Source organism: Lathamus discolor, chromosome 3 (assembly GCF_037157495.1).
Source record: "Lathamus discolor isolate bLatDis1 chromosome 3, bLatDis1.hap1, whole genome shotgun sequence".
In the NCBI taxonomy this organism is placed as follows: Eukaryota; Metazoa; Chordata; class Aves; order Psittaciformes; family Psittacidae; genus Lathamus; species Lathamus discolor.
In genome coordinates, this window is record NC_088886.1 from 118495291 (window position 1) to 118513262 (window position 17972).

The 17972-nt window shown below is 39.4% G+C and overlaps 1 protein-coding gene across 3 annotated transcripts in view; it reads left to right on the forward strand.

Annotated features, from left to right (window-relative positions):
* TMEM163 (transmembrane protein 163) overlaps nt 1–17932 on the forward strand; it is a 100976-nt gene extending 83044 nt beyond the window's left edge. For all 3 annotated transcript variants that reach the window (XM_065671327.1, XM_065671329.1, XM_065671328.1), the window contains 3 exons: nt 11160–11271; nt 15234–15375; nt 16774–17932. In XM_065671327.1, coding sequence (XP_065527399.1) covers nt 11160–11271; nt 15234–15375; nt 16774–16834 — 315 coding nt within the window. In that variant the 3' untranslated portion in view covers nt 16835–17932. The remainder of the gene's footprint in view (nt 1–11159; nt 11272–15233; nt 15376–16773) is intronic.
* The last annotated feature ends 40 nt before the right edge of the window (nt 17933–17972 follow it).

Below are 17972 nucleotides of genomic sequence, written 5' to 3' on the forward strand. Positions count from 1 at the left end.
ATAGCAGCATTCCAGTATCTGAAGGGGGCCTACAAGGATGCCAGCAAGGGACTCTTCGTCAGAAACTAGCGATAGAACAAGGGGTAATGGGTTTAAACTTAAACAGGGGAAGTTCAGGTTAGATAAAAGGAAGAAGTTCTTTACTTTAAGGGTGATGAGACAATGGAATGGGTTGCCCAAAAAAGTGGTGAATGCTGCATCCATGAAGTGTTCAAGGTCAGGTTGGACAGAGCCTTGGGTGACATGGTTTAGTGTGAGGTGTCCCTGCCCATGGCAGGGGTGCTGGAACTAGATCATCTTAAGGTCCTTTCCAGCCCTAACTATTCTATGATTCTATGACATATATGGAAAAATAGTTAGAACAGCGGTTTCTGCAAATGTGAAGTAGCCAGTTCTGTGTCAAAACAGTGACTTGAATATGTTTTTATGGAGATTTTATTGGCTGTGTGGTTGCACTCAATGGCTTGAATGTCCAAATGGAGATCAGTGATGAGTGGTGTTCCTTAGGAGTCGGTATTTGGACCAGCACTGTTCAACACCTTTGTCAGCAATGTGGACAGTGGGATTGAGTGCACTCACAGCAAACTTGCCAACACCACCAAGCTGCATGATGTGGTTGACATGCTGGAGGGAAGGGATGCCATCTAGAGGGACCTTGGCAGGCTTGAGAAGTTCTCCGAGTTTGTTTTGAGTAAATTTTGGAGAAAATAGTATGATATGGACAAGTTTGAGAAATTAAGCAGATAAAGGAGTTAAGTATCTACTTGCTAATTGAAAAGTGCTGTGATTAAAACCATAGTCACTTCTAAATAATTCTGGATCATTTATACAAGTTACATTGGTTACATATGTGTCAGTTCTCACTATGCATGTAGCAAGAAAGATACTTCCTTGGAAAAAATGTGAGAACTTGAACACAGAGATTCTGCTGTCCTTGAAGGGCATCTCAGAAGAGTTGCTTTCATGAAAATACTACCATTAAGAAAGGATATAAAATTCACATGAGAAATAGTTTGAAAACCTTTATCAAATGTTTTGAACATAGATTTTCTTATGTGGACTTTCATCAACAGGAGTCTTTAGACTTGCCATCATGTGATGATTTCAGCCACAGGTCTGAAACCATCAGGTTTTGGAGGACCAAAAGGAGGGTGACAGGTTTACACGTTAAACCTGTCGAGCTGGCATTTCCAGCTGGACTACCCTGTCCTGTAAGGTACTTAAATGTTCATAGTTTCTTGTCAGACTGCAGAGAGCAGCTACTTAATTTACAGGACAGCTCAGGTTTAGCTCAGTCAGGCATTTTTCAGTCACCTGTTTGAATTCTCTTTTACTCCATGCTGAATGTAATTTTGTTGAAACACTGTGAATGACAGCACTCCTGATCTGCACTTGCATAGAAGAGAGGACAATCAGAGCTCCTGACTTTTTGCATTTCTTAATACTGCCTCTGCCTTTCTTTCTGCTTTTTGTTTGTTTTCTCTGTGTGAAGTAAAAATAAATAATAGGTAGTGTATGTCGCTACACATGCTTTCAGCACAGGCAGTGTTTTTTTCTGTTTCTTTTGAATGCTTCAAAACCTTGGGAAACGCAGCAATGGTGTATTTCCTCTTTTGGTTCCCTTGCTTGATATGCCAAGGAAAGTAGTTAACTTTGAAATAGCCTATAAGGCAGGATATGAATGACTAGGTAGATTAATTAGTTTAAAATGCAGACAAGGTTAATAAGTGTCTGGAATTTTGTTTCCTGGTAATGTGCGTTTTGTATATGGAACAGCAACTGTGGCCATACTGGCTCGGGTTAAAGGCCCGTCTTTGGTCATAACAGACTCTATTTGTACTTTTCTATTTAGTTTTTCCTCCATTTTCAGACGAGGAAGTCTGAAGAGCCCACAGAATTCAAGGTATAGCTCTCACCAGGGATTTATACAATATGCTAATTTCTGCAAATTACTGTTGAGCACTGAATTGATATTTTTACAGAATGTTCACTGTAGATTCCATCTCCTGCAGCTAACAGCAAGCTCAGGAATTGTCACTATTAGGTAAACTGAGGGTTTTCCCTGTGCACAGTACTTCATATTTATATTATAATTAACAAGAAGCCTGCCCTGAAAAATGACGTTCGTTGTTAGGAGAGTTGGCCAGTGAGTTAATTATACAGTTATTATATAATTCTGCATCTGTGTTAATTATACACTTCTTACTAACATGGGGAAAAGTTTCTTTTCAAGTAATTGATATATGTATTAATCCTCAGGGTACAAAATACAATCCCTTGTGTTAGCGTTTTCAGTATTTGCCATGTAGAGCAGTGTTTTCCATCAACTGATCCATAGAATTATATTGCTTATTGTGTTTTTAAATTAATTAATTGAGTTGTGAATTATAGGGATGATAATGAGGTAGATACAGGAGAAATATTGCAACTGAAGGGGTCTGTTTGTCCCCTAAGTCTGGAAACTGCCTATACTGAATATATGCAGCGTGAAGTGTAATGGATTTTATTTCTCCCACATTTTTGAGGCTTTGGACATTAGTTTTAATGAGCATCAGAAAATGTGTTATGGGTCTCTGATTTTTGGACAGAGGGGTGAGAATACAGCTTTCATGTCCATTCCAGAGAGGATCTGTCTGTTGCAACCTTTCCTTGAATTTGCAGGGATGCTTCATTTTCCTTTGGAGGCAGTTTTGTGTGGGGATGTGTGTGTAGACAGTTGTAAAAGTGTAAACACATTTGCACAAATCACTGCTTTTGTCAAGTTGTGACCTCCATTCTCATTTGCCTGAAAATAGTTTTAATTTAATCTTTCTTGGTTTATGGATTTAGAGATGTGATGATATTTTCCACTTGTCTTGGAGCATGTTGGTTTTGAAGGAAATCTTACTGTTTCTCTACTATTCTTATCATATAGCTAGGATGCTTAGATATTTGGGGAAGATGACCTGTAAAATGTAGGTGTACTTGTACTGTAGAGAGCCCATACAGTGCCTGAGCCCTTCCAGAATTTTTAAGTGACACTGGCTTACACTTTCTATGCATATGCTGCACAGTGGATCTGCCCAAACAATATGCATGTGTTTGCAGTGAGGAGTAGCTGTGAACATGGTATCGTACACTTGGAAATCTTGGGAAAAATATGGAAAGGTCACTAAATCCAAAGAATCTTTTTTTCTTTTATTTTAGCAGGAAAGAGAGATGTGGCATTAATGTGTGGGAACCTTACATCTACAAATTCCACTTCTTCCTGTGCTCTTCTCCTATTTATACAGTTATATAGCTGTGAATTTCTTATATAGCTGCGAATCGTTTTTCTTTGAGGGTCTGCTTCAGCATGACATGTTGCAGTTATTTCAGTCTCATGTCATTGACCCCTAAAGAAATAATTTTCACTGATCAGATCTTTCTCTTCCCTCCCCCCTTTTATTTTTCTTTGTTCCTAATGCACTTACTGGAAGTGTTAGAAGTAGGCCAGCTGGGGTGTTTGGAGTTAAGGTTTCTAATAATTTTAGCTGTTGTTCAATACCCCTGACTTAGAAAACTAAACAGTATTTGACATTTGAAATATAAAACCTTCATTCTGTTTACCCTTCCACTGAATATTAAATGAGTATTTCTCTGATCGTGTAATTTAAGGTTGTTGTTTTGTTTTTTCTCCCTACAGTGTTGAGTGTTGAACCTAAAGTAGAATCACTTCTTGTTGGCTCAAAAATGATTTACTGTTTTTCCCCCCCCTAGCTGTCAGATTCAGAATATTTCCCTATTGTTACTTGCAGCATTTGTTCTCCAACCTATGTTAGCTGTAATAAGATAATTCCCACCAGGAAAAGGAATTAGCATTTCTTTATTGATGTTTCAGAGAGCTATACCCATAGCCAGTACTGACCCTGTGGATTTGGTATGCATGCATTTCCTTACAAATAAGGAGGAATAGTGATATCGCACATTGTTGATGACATCGTGCTTGTATTTCTGCATAAATTTTACTGGGTTTGTGGTTTTTTTTTTTTAATGTTCTGTTAATATATGGAGAAAGGAGTTTGAAACTCAAGCATAGGTTTCAAGCATTGTTTTGTGTTTGCATTTCCTAGTGTTAATATTTGCCATGTTCATGGTAAAAATAATCTTTCATTTACCCTTTTACCTCCTTCATGTCAATTACTATATATTCTTGGATAGTATAAATAAAATTTAAGTGCAAATGATGTGTTTTATTTTGACTGTTGCCACAAGGCATTTTGCAAACTTTTTATTGTTTACTAAAGAAGGCTTAAAAGAGCCTGACCCAGCACACTGAGAATGACTGTTTTAATTTCACCTGGGGTTGTAAATCAATATCCATTTACTATTCAGTTGCTGCTTGCATTTCCCTGGGTAATAGTATAACACATGTAATATCAATGCAGTTTGGCATTTGTCCTCATTAGTATGGCAAAGGACACATTTTTGCAAGAGTAAGCAAGCATCATGCTGTATTTCTGACATTTCCTGCAGAACAAAGGAGAAAAAACGTAATCAGTTCATGTACAGAAGACATGCAGGACATCTGATGTGGCGCCTCCAATGCTCTTAGAAATTAAATCACTTGAAAGATTAGGCCACATGTAATTCTATCATATACTACTGATTGCAGTTGAAATTGGAAGCTAGGGGTGGCACAGTGTAGCTTTATGATTTCTAATTTATTTTCTAATTTAATAATTTATAATAATAGATCCTAAATATATTTAACAATGTCAGCAGTTGAATTATAGGTCAATCGCAATATAGCAAATAATACTTGTGACTATATACATGTAATACATGGCTAATATCTTTTATATATATATATATGTAATTTATTGCTCACAATTTCAAATCAAAGTGCCAGATACATTAATTATACATTAGAATCCTGTTTAATGATTGTTACCTATTATGTATGGTATGGTGGCTTGGTGTTTGGCCTTAAATAATTAATTTAACCCTCAAATACATGTGTTTCCTACGGGTTGGTGAGAATGTTGTGTATACTTGGGCTAGCTAGTAAGCCAGGATTAGGAAAAATTTATCAAGTAAACTTCACTCTTTGTTCAAGTGACTGGTGGAAAGTCTTGTCTTCAGACTTTACCACAGAGTGATAAGAAATAAAAATTGGCAACTACTAGCCACATGTTAGGTTCCGTGAAATGTACTGCTGATCTTAGAGTTGTGATCTTAAGAGTTTCAAACACACACTTTGCAGGAGTCCTAACATCACCTAAGATAGTTTTATAGAGTATATAGCTCGTTGGTTCCCAGCCCCAGTGCCTCTGCTGCGGCATTCGGTGCGCTGCTTGTTACCTGTTTCTTGAAGAAGTGTTCTGTGCTGTGGAATTGCTTTGTCACAGCACTTCAGCATCAAAGATACGAGTTTAAACATTCATAAGTTTGGGGATTTTATTTTTTTTTTTGGAACTAATAATAGCTCTTTATATCTCCATGTGAAGAGACTGCCTCCTGCTTGAGTCAGACACTGGGCTGTTGGGTTGTTTTCAGAAGTGCAATTAAAATTCTTATCCTTTTTGAAGTTCACTGGTGAGAGAGACCCTCCGGCTTCCCAGAAGCTCCCTGTAGACAGATTACATAAACTATTTATTATGTGGGAGAAAGTGGGAGAGATTTGGACTTTTTTTTTCCCTTTTTGTATTAAAAACATCTCTGTCATCTCTGTTACCATCTGTCTAAGCGGAATCCTTTACGGGAAGAGGAAGGAAGTTAGTCCTTTTTGGTTAAGTAACATGCTTTTAGGGATGCCATAGCTGGTGTGTGTGCAGATGATGTGAGAGCTGTTGGAGGACCCGGAGGAGTGGGAGGCTGTAGAAAGCATGTGAAGGTAGGGATGGGGAACAGGGTGGTAGCAGGCCCTGATGGCAGTGGGAAGGACTGTGAGTGACCAGTCATCTGGACTGGGGAAGGGTCGTCAGGAGACATTGTGTGAGACAGATGGTGAGTTGCTGAGATGGGTAAATGAATATTTAACAACACAGACTCAGCTCAGTCTAGGCTGGTTATGATACCGCTCTTGCCAACAGCATCTGTAGCATTCCAGAAATGTGTCCCTAACTTCTCAGCCAAGATGAGCAAGGCTCAGCAAAGAGGTGCAACACTATGAGACACTAGCTTCACTGGGAAGGGAAAAATGGCATGAAAAAGGCAGTACCAGCAATTCCCAGCTCATGTGGGAGTGGAAGGAGCCAGGCCCTTGGCTGGTTCACAGGGGAAGAAGGAGAAGGCAGAAGAGTGGAAAGAAACCTGCAGTTGTTGGGGATGGGAGAAGCAGCTTGTTTTGGTGTTGCACTAGAATGATCTACCAAGGAGGGCCAGAGGGGAAGATCACACATGGATTTTAATCATAACAGGGTGTGTGTTCTGACTGCTGTGGAGGAACACTGAAGATGCCTTCTTCCTCCTGCACAGTGAATATATTTTTATTCAGTACTGTACACTTCACATGAACCAAGAATACTTTTACATCCTACAAGTGGAATTTAGAGGAAGTGACTGTAATTAAAGGTTGAAGAGGAGTTGGCAGAAATAAGATATGAAATCAGGCCAAAGTTTTCACTTTGGCCTGATTTCATATCAGAATTAACGAGATGCATTCTAGGAAATGATTAGGCGCTCAAATCAGCTGAAATGTAGTTACTTGGCTTGAAATTGGGTTAAAATATCTCTTCCTAATAAGCCAAGCACTGAAGCGTTCCCTGTGGTTTTTGTTATTCATTTTTTTTTAGTTTCTACAGTAGATTGAGATTGAGATCAAAGTCACATCAGCATCAACAAATTTTCCTTAAGCCATAAGATTAGTGCTGCTTTTGGTGAAATCCTTGAAAGCAGGGACAGAACTGTTGCTGTGTTTTTGCAGATCCCTCTTCTCAGCTGCACTGGTGGGGTAAAGCAGAGGGAAGCTGCCTGCTGACTTGTATTACTCCTTTTTATTACTTTTCTAGGACTGAAAAAAGAACATCGTAGGAAAGCTTTTGGGAAACTGTCACATCTTAAAATCTTAAATAGGGATATTGTAGCTATTAGAGTGCTATGTAATGAGATGGCAGTCCAGGGTGGGCATCTCACTTTATGTACAGTACTATTTTATCGATGAAGTAATCTAATAAGATACATGTGTGTCCTTTAATTAAGGTCTAATGTACAGCGTAGTAGCAAGGACAGAATATGACGAAAAGGAATGGAAAAGGCAAGAGCTTAATTTACCACACTGAGAAGCCTTTATCGTATGGAAATGATCAGAATGTAAATTTTTAGCATCTGTCACAATTTGCTGCCGCTTTAATTGAAATAACAGCAAGGACGCATGCAGTGGGTCTGACTGGATGTGCTTCGTGCTCTTAATGACTGTCAGATGGGAAGGCAAGGGGTATGGAGAGGGCAGGACTGCGGGAAGATCTGGAGGGATATAGTGCCAGATGGCCAGGCTTATTTTATTAATTTAGATCTCCGTTATGGCTTCTTTTTTCTTCACTTCTCCAAAGGATGAGTTAGTATAATGGGAATCATTTCACAGCCACGGTATGATGTGTTTAACTCTTCAGAGCCCATGGCACTGTAGTGAAGGGCCTGCATCAGTCGTGGGTCCTGTCAGCTGGCCATCTCCGAGGCCCCAGCTCCAGCCCAGGCGCTAGGCCCTCGGCAGCCCTCCCTTAGGTAATTTGTTGAGTCCTGCTGTTCTGAACCAGCGCCAGCTTTTATCATTGCAACACAGTAACACCAAGGCAGCCTTTCCGGCTGCTTCTCTCGTCTTAACCACCTCACCGGCTCAGGCAGCGTGCTGCAGGGACTGCCCATGCTGCTGGCTTCGCCACGTGTTTTTGGCCAATCTCTTACATCTACAAAACCTTCTTCGCTCTTCTTCCAGCCCTTGGGTGCCTGGACACACAGGAAGCATAGCAAAGTACTGAGAAGTCCGATTTTGTTTTCTTGCATCTGGTGCTCAGTTACTGCGGTATCTGCTGCCTCCCCGTGGCTTTTGATAGAAGCTGCACACAACTGGAGGTGGTGATTTTAATTATTTAGGTTTGGAGATTAAAAAGAGAATATAGTCTTCTAAAAATCTGTTTGGCACAGTCTAAAGCAAGAAACTGCCCACGTGTTTGCATTAAGAGCAGGAGTTTTAAATTCCTTTCTGTGTCCACTGTGATAACAAAGGAGTTTTAATTTGTCAGGCCTTCTGCATCCTCAGTAGTTATTTGGTTAGTATTAGCAACAAACTGAACTTGGTTTCTGTGATTCAATGAACAAAGCAACCAGACTTATGAAGAATGTCTAGTTCCCAAAGCCTCTATAAAAAGCCTGTTTTTAAATTCATTTTGGGTTGATTCAGAAATCTGTATCACACTTCAGTCATTCTTGGATTCCAGTAAAGCGGCTAGGCTCATTTTGATCCCAGCTGTATCGCCAGAACCAATGACAAGATGCATTTCTATGTACTGTGAGTTTAGCAACACATGCAGGGGAAAAAAGTTTTGCCCCCAAAATCTGTGGTGCATACCATGAAAAGAAAAAACCAAACCAGCTCAAAATAATGATGAAGCCTCGTACTACAACACTCGGACTAAGGTATAACATTTTCAAGATTTTGACTTTGTAATTGCACTTTTGAACATCTGTTCCGATAATTTTGAAAATCTCTTGTATTGGAATTGTCAGGTTTTTTCTGTGTATTTGTAATTGCTTGCAAGTCCATCCCAAAGAATTTCATAGGTGTAGGAAAACTGCATTTGTCAGTCCAAGGCTGACAGTAACATAACTTTTGATAGCAAAGTAATTCATGCTGTCACCTGCACTGGTATACAACATTCAGTTCTGTGCTAATGACAAAGCTTGTGCTTTGCTGAGGATGATGATGAAGACAAGAGGTAGGGATGCCTGGGAGCCATCAGTAAGTATCTGGGGAGTCTGTGGTGATGAAGTAAGAGATCTCATATAGTCATTGACCATTAGCAAGTGAGACGCCAGTGAAACACAGTGTTGATTACTCCTTGAGCACTCGCCCAGCACGTCATCTGTGAAAAAGCTGGAGCTAGCCACTGGCTGAGAGCACACCATATCTGCACGCCCCTTTGCATTGCTCTTTTCCTCTGCTTCTCACCACCCTTTAGTGAGTTAGGGGCCTTCATGCTCTTGAGAGCATCACAAGCAGGTTTGCTTTCCATGCATACTATTACAAATGATTAAAGGAAAAAACAAACTTGTGCATCTGAGGGAAGCTCACATTCTGTATGGTAATATGGGAAGGGCACTCTGACTGCTAATGTGGCAGGTGGGGATAGAGATGACTAGGTTGATGGAACATGTCATTCTGCTTCATATTATTCTTGTAAGTCTTATACATATGCTGTATGTTAAATATTATATAAAACATCTAATAAAATATTTGGTGAGATTAGATTAAAATCTCAAGACCACTCAGAGTTTTTGAGGCTGTCAGAATTAAGTCTTTGGGCCTGGTAAATATACATTTTTGAAAAAGATGCATGAAATTTAGAGGCATGAATTTGGCAAGGATTTCAAATTTCAGGTGCTTTTTGTGGAGATTACTCAGGCTTTTGGAGCTTTGTTGTCATTTCAGGTCTTCTGAAAGCTCCCAACTCCCTTTGCTAGGCGGACAGCAACCAAATATTAGCAGTCCTTCTTTAGTCTTTCCCTAGCACTCCAAAATCGACGGACTGTATTTTCCAGTCATTTTCTAATAACAATTTTACAAATGCTTTTTATCCTACCTTTACCCTGCTTGAGTTTTGTGTTCTTATTGCTTCTATTTTATTCTCTTTCCCCTCAGTGCGTAATGTTCAGTGTCATACCAGGACTAGAGAGAACGAGCTCATGACTGAGAGTGAATGAAGTAGACCTCAAAAATTGTATGACATAAAAAATTGTATAAGAACATGCTGAATGATTTATTTAGGGATGTGAGTATGTTATACCAGTGATCGAATTCCCAGTATCTTCCTAAGCAGCTTTCAAAACCATTTTTTTTTTATTTCTTTGGGTTTTGAATTGCTGTTAAAATAATGAAAATGGATGAGGCTGATGATGAATCACCATGACAATGTTTACTAGCACCAGGGATTTTTGCCAGAGTGTTTTAATCACTAACAAGGTCCCAGTGGCACTGGCCCACTTAAGCCTGCAGATAAAAATAATATTCTTGCTATTTCTTTTATTTGTACTGGTGTTGTAACATCTTAAATTAAAGCTTCTCGTAAGAGCAATAAATTAATCTCTTTCAAAGCTCTGTGGTTAGATGGCAGGCAAGGATGCTAAGAGCTCGCTTGGGTTTTTCCATGTAGCTCATGGGCTGATGTACCTCGGGGGGGAGAAGGCACAGGGACTCACTTCATTTAGGCACCTTATTGCAATGCCAGTGCCCAGGAGTGCTTCCCAACCAAACAGAAAATAGTCAACAGAAACAGGTAGGTGCCTCCAGATGAGTTTTAGAGAATGCACTTTAAAGGATCTTTAGTTACTCTCAGTTGCCCTGCACAGACGTGCAGCTTTCTGGAGAGGGAGCCTGGAGAGAGCTGATGTGGTATGTTCAAATTAAGCAATGTGGATACTTCTGTAGTTGTGAAATGATAGTCCATGGAAAATTAGTTTTCTAGTGCTAAACCTTACTTTGCATGTCAGTATCAAAAGTCTTGTGGGTGTAGCTTGGACCAGACTTTACCTTAGAAGAAGCAAACTAAACAAAACCAAAGCAAGCACAGAATCAGAAACAACATTAAAGGATTATTTCGCATGCCAAAAATCAAAGGCCTGGTAAGTAGAATTATACTCTCAAGCATTTATCCTTCATGTGGGGACTTCACTACTGATTGAATTGGGGATTTGATTACTTGAATTAGTCAGCCCTGCAGGTATATAACCTCCTGATTCTGAGGAGTTTGGGTCAGTTCAAAATTTGTTAGTTTGGGACTGGCATTAACTCTGTTAGCAAAAGCAACTACAGATGGCGATATAAGCAAAATAAACACCAGCTGTCATGGAAGTCATAACTCAGGAAATCTTTTTCACAGGTTGTATACTTAAGTGGCAATCATAATTGCACAGTAACTAGTGCTATTTATCATTTACTATATGGGGCATGAAGACATACTAATATCTGACATCTTTTCTTTCAGGATGATTTTCTGTATAGTGTCTCTGTTTTAAGTGGAATCCTTTGCACTGTCTTGGCAGTAATCAAATTTATGCTGGGAAAGGTCCTTACAAGCAGAGCTCTGATAACCGATGGTGAGTGTTAAGTTGATGCTGCTGCATGTATAGACTCTTCCAGGTAATGTAGATGCAGAGGATCTGAGTGACCGCTGCATGATGACAGCTGTGAAACAGTATTGAAATAATTTCCACTGGGAAATGAAAATGCCCTGCAAAACCCTAGATAAGCCTGTGGTACCACTAGCCTCTTGCACACATACCTCAGCTGAAATGGGTACGTCTGGTGGAAGTCAAACAGTTACTGTGTGGATAGCTAGCAATAACAGCAAGTTAGAGGTAGAGTATATAACAAAAAGTGTGTATTAGAGGTTAGACTACAGAGGGGGGATATGACATAAGCTTATATAGCTTTGGTTAAGTCACATCTTTCCTCATGCCTATGCCTAGTAAACAATTTCATCCCTAGAATTAAAATGAAGCAAGTCTGTTGCAGAAAACGCCCACCCTGCCTTGAGCAGGAATCACAAACATCATTCGTACATATCCCCTGCATACATTATTTGCCACTGTAGTGCTTTTCTTTCCACTCAGTGGAGCTGGTGGAGCATGTGTAAAACAAAGCCTACTGCCCTACACTACTCTGGCCTGGCTGGAGTTTGGCACAAGGGGAGCCTTGTCCGCTGCATCCTTAGAAGACCTCCCTGCCACTACTCTGTTGAATCATGTGCATAGCACCTGACTGTTTCTGGCTTTAAAAGTATGTTTAAAGGCATGTTTTAAACATAGGTCCTGATACACCTCTTACTGGTAAGGCTTAAGGTTGTGAATCTTCAAAAAGCCGTGGGGCTCCATTCTGTTACCATCTATACACACAAGTGAGGCCACAGTGATGGTGCAGATTTCTCAGTGCCCTACAAACCCCTGCCAGTTTTTACCTGCAAGCACAGGATAGTTTGGAATACTCTGTAAACATACATGGTAAGGTGTTAACAATTCATGGATTGTGGTACATAAATTATTTTACTCTGCTAAAGGTTTCACTGTAAGGAAATAGAACTTTCAGCTTACTCTAGGGATACATACAATTGCTTTATTTTAAGTAACTTAAACATACTTAACATTTTTTTGGTGATGTGTGATAACACAAATTATGACTATTTATATTTTATGTTGTCCCATTTATATAAACCTTTCATGAGTATTCATATTTGAAATGCAAAATGAGCAAAAAAGGAATTGAACAGCAGTGCGGGGGTTACAGCTAAGCTGCTGCTTCCTTGCATTTGTGATTCTCTGTTCAGTGATCTTATTCTTTACTATGGACTCTGCCAGCCTAGGTGTTTTAAAACAAAAAGATCTCCAACCTGCAAAAAGGATTCTGGAAAGGATCCCGGGAATTACAGACCACTGAGTCTGACTTCCTTTGCTGTGTAAGTGGGACATGTTGACCATTTCAGATCTGTGTCTAGGTGGGCAAATGATTAACCCTCCCTTTAAAAAAGCAGCAGCTTGTTTTTGAAACAGAGCAGGGTTTTTTGCAGACAAAATATTAGGTGAAAAATTCCTGAATAGGTCTGAATGGGTCCCCTGTATGACACAGAAATCTCTTCCCCCATAATTACATCCTCATGCTAATTACATTGCTTATTCTTTGATTAAAAAAATGAGAGAGTAAAGTATACAATTACCTCAGTCTGTTTTTTATCTCCCTTTCCTCTACTTCAGAACTACTTTAGAAAATGTAGGGGGCTGATCTTACCATTTGTGGTTAAATATCTTCTTTCACAAGATATATTTACATATATACTTGATTTATTAACAATCAGGAGGAGACAATGTGATTCAGCAGCAGAGACAGATTTAGCACTCCCTTGCATATCTTTTTTTAGTGTTTTCTGTTTCCTGCTAATTTACCTCCTGCAATCACTGGCTGTAGACCAACAAATTATTTTGAGTAACACGAGCATACATTTTTCTTCCTGAAAACCAGCTTTATTTTCAAAACAGCAAATTCTCTCTGATACAGGTCAACCTCTGCAACACTTTTTTAAATGAATAATTTTTTTAGAGCAGACCTTGACAACAGTAGCTCTTTAAAACCCGAATGTATGAATCCTAATGAGGCAAAATGTTATTTGTACAATTTGTTCATGGCAAAAGCTCATGGGCTTTTGGATAATAAACCCCGCTAATTCCTATCTTGAATTTTGTAACATCTAGGAGGTGAAAGGCAGGTATGTGACAGGTGATGTCAGCTGGCTTTCATGTAGGTGTTAGGTACCTGTTTCCTTCCCACATTTAGCCACCTGCTTATTCCTGTGCAAGCCTTATGCACAGAACATGGTCTCTGGATTAATACCTGCAGCCATTATGTGCTTCCTGTCCCACCAGGAATGAAAGGTTCGACTGACAATTTCCTTTGTAAGCAGCTTGTAAATCATTTGGAACCATCAGCCAATGGTGGGAAAAAAATGTATTATTCCTGCCTTTTGCATATCATACTGATGGATTCTGACTTAAGCTGGAACATGGGAAGTAAATTTCATTTAAGTTTATAGTTATTTAATATTTAATAATTTATATTTAATATTCTTTATATATATACACTCAATATATATTTCATTGACATGTATTAGTAATGTAAGTTATATTTCCCAGGAATAAAAAAAAAAATCAGAGTACTTCTAGACTAGAGTGTTGGCAGAATAATTGTGTCTGTATTGGTTTAAGTTTACTGGTATAATTAATCCAATAACCAGGCATTTACATGCAATGCCTGGGATACCACTTGTAGAATGCACTGCAACAGTTCAGAAAAACCCCACCCCCCTTCTCTTTGCATGGCTCGAAACTTTAAACCTTTGTATGCCCTGTTCTGCCACAGACTTAGTAACATGTGCTTTTCTGTGCCAGGGTTTCCTTTGCTTTTAAGTACCTACTGAGAGGGACCTGGTGAATCTTAAGCAAAATACTAATGGTTTATACAAGCATTTCAGCTGTAGGGATACCTAGGAAAGGTCAATTTTCAGCTACGTCTTTCAGAAGGTCTTAATATGATTTAGCTAAGGCATGTAAGTAAATATATGGAATGGGCTAAGAAGCTCCAAGAAAAGGTCTTTGAAATATTACTGTACAAAACCATTTTCCTTTTCATGAGCTGGCATACTGGACTTGTTTGTTTGCCCCTTTTCAGAGAAAGTGTGAGCATTTGGGTACTTTACCAAGTGGCCTTTGGAGGTCTAACTGGGGATATTTGCCCATGCAGCAATAGTAATCAGTTAATTATGAAAATGTTCTTTGGAGGATGACATGGCTACAGCAGGCATACTCAGGGCTGCAGTCAGCCAGTCCCTCTGTCACAGCTCAAAGAGACGTCATTCATTACGATAAGTGAGATGTCTCTACAAGAGAGGTAAGCGCTTGACTGTCAGAGTCAACATGGAACAGGTCCAAAGTATTTTGAAGGAATATTGCTGTTTGGAAAATTAGCATCAAGAGGAGAAAGCATCTTGAAATAAACAGCAGCTAGAAATGAGATCTGTAACTAAACAGAGAATGAAGAAATTGGGACTAATGAAATCAAGATGGGCACTAACAGGTTTAACAGAATCAGAGAGGGGTTTAGGTTGGAAGGGTCCTTCTCGATCATCTAGTTCTAAGCCACTGCCGTGGGCAGGGACAGCTCCCACTAGATCAGGTTGCTCGAAGCCCCATCCAATTAATGTAAAGGTATTTATATCCACCAGAATAAGTGGTCTTAAACACTGGTCTGACACTGACTATTCTGTGTTTGATTTGTTGAAATGAAGGTGGCAGCAGAGACCTCTGGGTAACTGCATGTGAACGAATTGCACTGCTACCTTAATGTGGTGCAGAAGGTGCCACTGTGTAACCTCTCCCAAGGGTCTGTGCCCTTCTCTGGTGGCATGGGTATAATAATGCCTTGTCTCCCTACAGACTACTTTCACTTAGGTGAGATGGTTAAAGCAAATTTCTTGAGATTCGGTTCTTTAATTGTTTGTTTTTTCCCCTTCTAGGTTTCAACTCTCTTGTAGGTGGAATAATGGGATTTTCCATCCTTCTTAGTGCAGAAGTTTTTAAACATAATTCTTCTGTCTGGTATCTGGATGGCAGTATAGGAGTTTTAATTGGACTCACAATATTTGCCTATGGAATCAAGTGAGTATCTCCTGATAGCAGGTATTTCAGTATGTACAGCAGATGGGCTGTCTCTTTAGGGTGATTAGGCCATAGCTCTTAAAGGCTTATATAACTCCAGTAAAATCAGTTGCTGGAATTTGTTAGACTTGTGGCCAGTGCTGAAGCAAAGTGTATGAAAAGAGATGAAAGATTGTGTCTCACATTGGTTGGAAAAAAGCCAGGACTTAAAAAGGAATCTGAGTCATTTTAGAAGACTTTTGTATACCTGGATTTGGAAATACAAGGTTTGAAATATTTGAAAAATAACCATGAATCTTGGATTAAATCAATCCCTGTTGCTTTTATGGCACATTTCTAAGTGCTGTTTTTTTCCAGATACAGTTTAGATTAGAAGGAAGGTGCCCAAGTTTAAAGAATGATGTTGCTAGTGGTTTCCATCCTAGCCTTACCCTATAGTAACTTCTGAAGTGACTGTTAGCCAGTCGTGTTTCAAATGTTGTTTCCATTGAATTTTAAGGTGTTTTTTCTGATTCATGACACCAGAAATAGAATAAAATCAAATTAAACTCTGCTGTGTGCTTCATTGCTGCCACAATTGCCCTTGGCTGCACAGAATCTAACAAAGGGTTTTTTGCATTTTAACTCCCTTTCTGCCATAAGAAAAAGAGGGAGATGTAGCATCTTAGTTAATCGGAATTGTGCCTGTTGAGAAGCAGACCTTGGCCAGGCTGCAGGAAGCCGTCACCTGGAAGCTGTGTGGGCTTTTTTTAAATTTGGAAAATTAAATTAACATTTAATGGGGAATACCATTCTTGGAAAAATCCCTCGAATTACTATTTCCATTATAAAATTAACTGTACTGAAAAAATGTAGAGGCAAATCCAATATATATTTAAATATACCAAACAGCATCAGAAACATTGAAAGTCATGCTACACACATGCCATCAGTCTGCATGACAGCACACTCAGGCAGTGTGTCACCAAGACACAATGAATGCTGATGAAGGACTAAAGTGAATTCTGTTTATGAAACTACTGCAACTCTCCTCTTCTGTTAGACACCTTCCTCCCACAGCCTAGTGTGGTACAGGTTGCTATAACAGTCCCTGGCCCACTAATCCCGCCATGGCTTCTCCAGCCCCAAGTGACTGTAACAGTGCTTCCCATTTTTCAGGGCAACTCTGCAGCCAGGCTTCCCGAAGGAGAGCCCTGCTCCACACAGTTTGTTTTACACACCCTTTTGTGCAGAATTAATTGCAGAGTGGGATTAATTCTGATCAGGAGAAAGCAAGAGAAGGCTGTTAGAACATCTTTTAACTCATAACAGAAATTAGTATTTATAAGTAAAGAGAACACCTGTGTTCCAGGGCTTTCCCATGTCTCTGCATCAACACTCTTGTGCTTTCCTCTGCAGGCTGCTTATCGATATGGTACCCCGTGTAAGGCAAACACGCCATTATGAAATGTTTGAGTGAAGATGACACCCTCTCCTCTGTAAGGACTGTAGAACTACAGCATCATACATTTTGGCAAGTGGTGCCAATAGCATTTTACTAAATATGCAGTTTGTTTCCCGTGGTCTGGTTTTGTTGGAGTTTGTTTTAATGGGAAATCTCTCTGTAAAACTGGCGTATGTGCACACTGCTTGCAATTCAGCAAAACAGCAGCAGCATTATTTTTTTTTCAAGTATGCTCTTGATTCCTGTGACAATAGAAAACATTCTGTTTGCAGTTTTAACCCAGCTGCCATGTTGTATATTCTGGAGTGAAAGTGTTCTTAATGGTGTGATAAGCCTGTGGGTAAAGAAGTGCCAGTTTCAGATCTTGTTTTTTTGGGTTGTTCCCCGCCTCCCTCTGGCCTGTATTTTCCCAAACACATGCTGTAACAGAAGTACAATCCTTGCTAACCTCTTCAGCTAACAGAGTATCCTACATAGAGTCTGGACATCGAGAGCTGTGTTGCTTTAAACACTTAAGTAGCTACTTCCTCCCTCCCTTTCCAACAGATGCTCAGAAAGAGCAGGTACAAACCTTTCTGTGACCAGAGAGATACTACCGCATTTTAATCCTAAGTTAAGTGAAACTATACCTCTACAACTTAAATTGTTTTTTTTTCTTAACAAGACACTGTTCATAGCTTTGCATGGACCAAACAAGCACACACAGTATTACTGTACAGACCAAAGCCAAAAAGTCATGCAAAGAAGAGGAACTGCTTGAGAAATGGGATTTTTCACCTTCTATTACACTATATGCAGATGTACCAGCGTGTGTGACTTTGTGGTTGCTCTGTAGTCTGACGATGGCACACCAGTGGCTCAATCTTGTGGTGAGATACAGATCTACTTAATAGATTTAGATTATCCTGTAAAGTGTTGCTCACCTTCCATCACACATCTTATATATTACTTAATAGCAGGTTAAATTATTAAAGAATCTTGATGTATAATCAATAATACTGGTATCTATTTTATACAGTATCTGCAACTAACATTTGAAAACTATTTCCAGAATGTATCATAGAACAAAGTCTTCCTGTATAGCAGCCTATTAAAGTGGATTCTCTGGCTATATCTCTTTTCTCTTCATTTTGTGTATTCCAGGTTGGTTTTC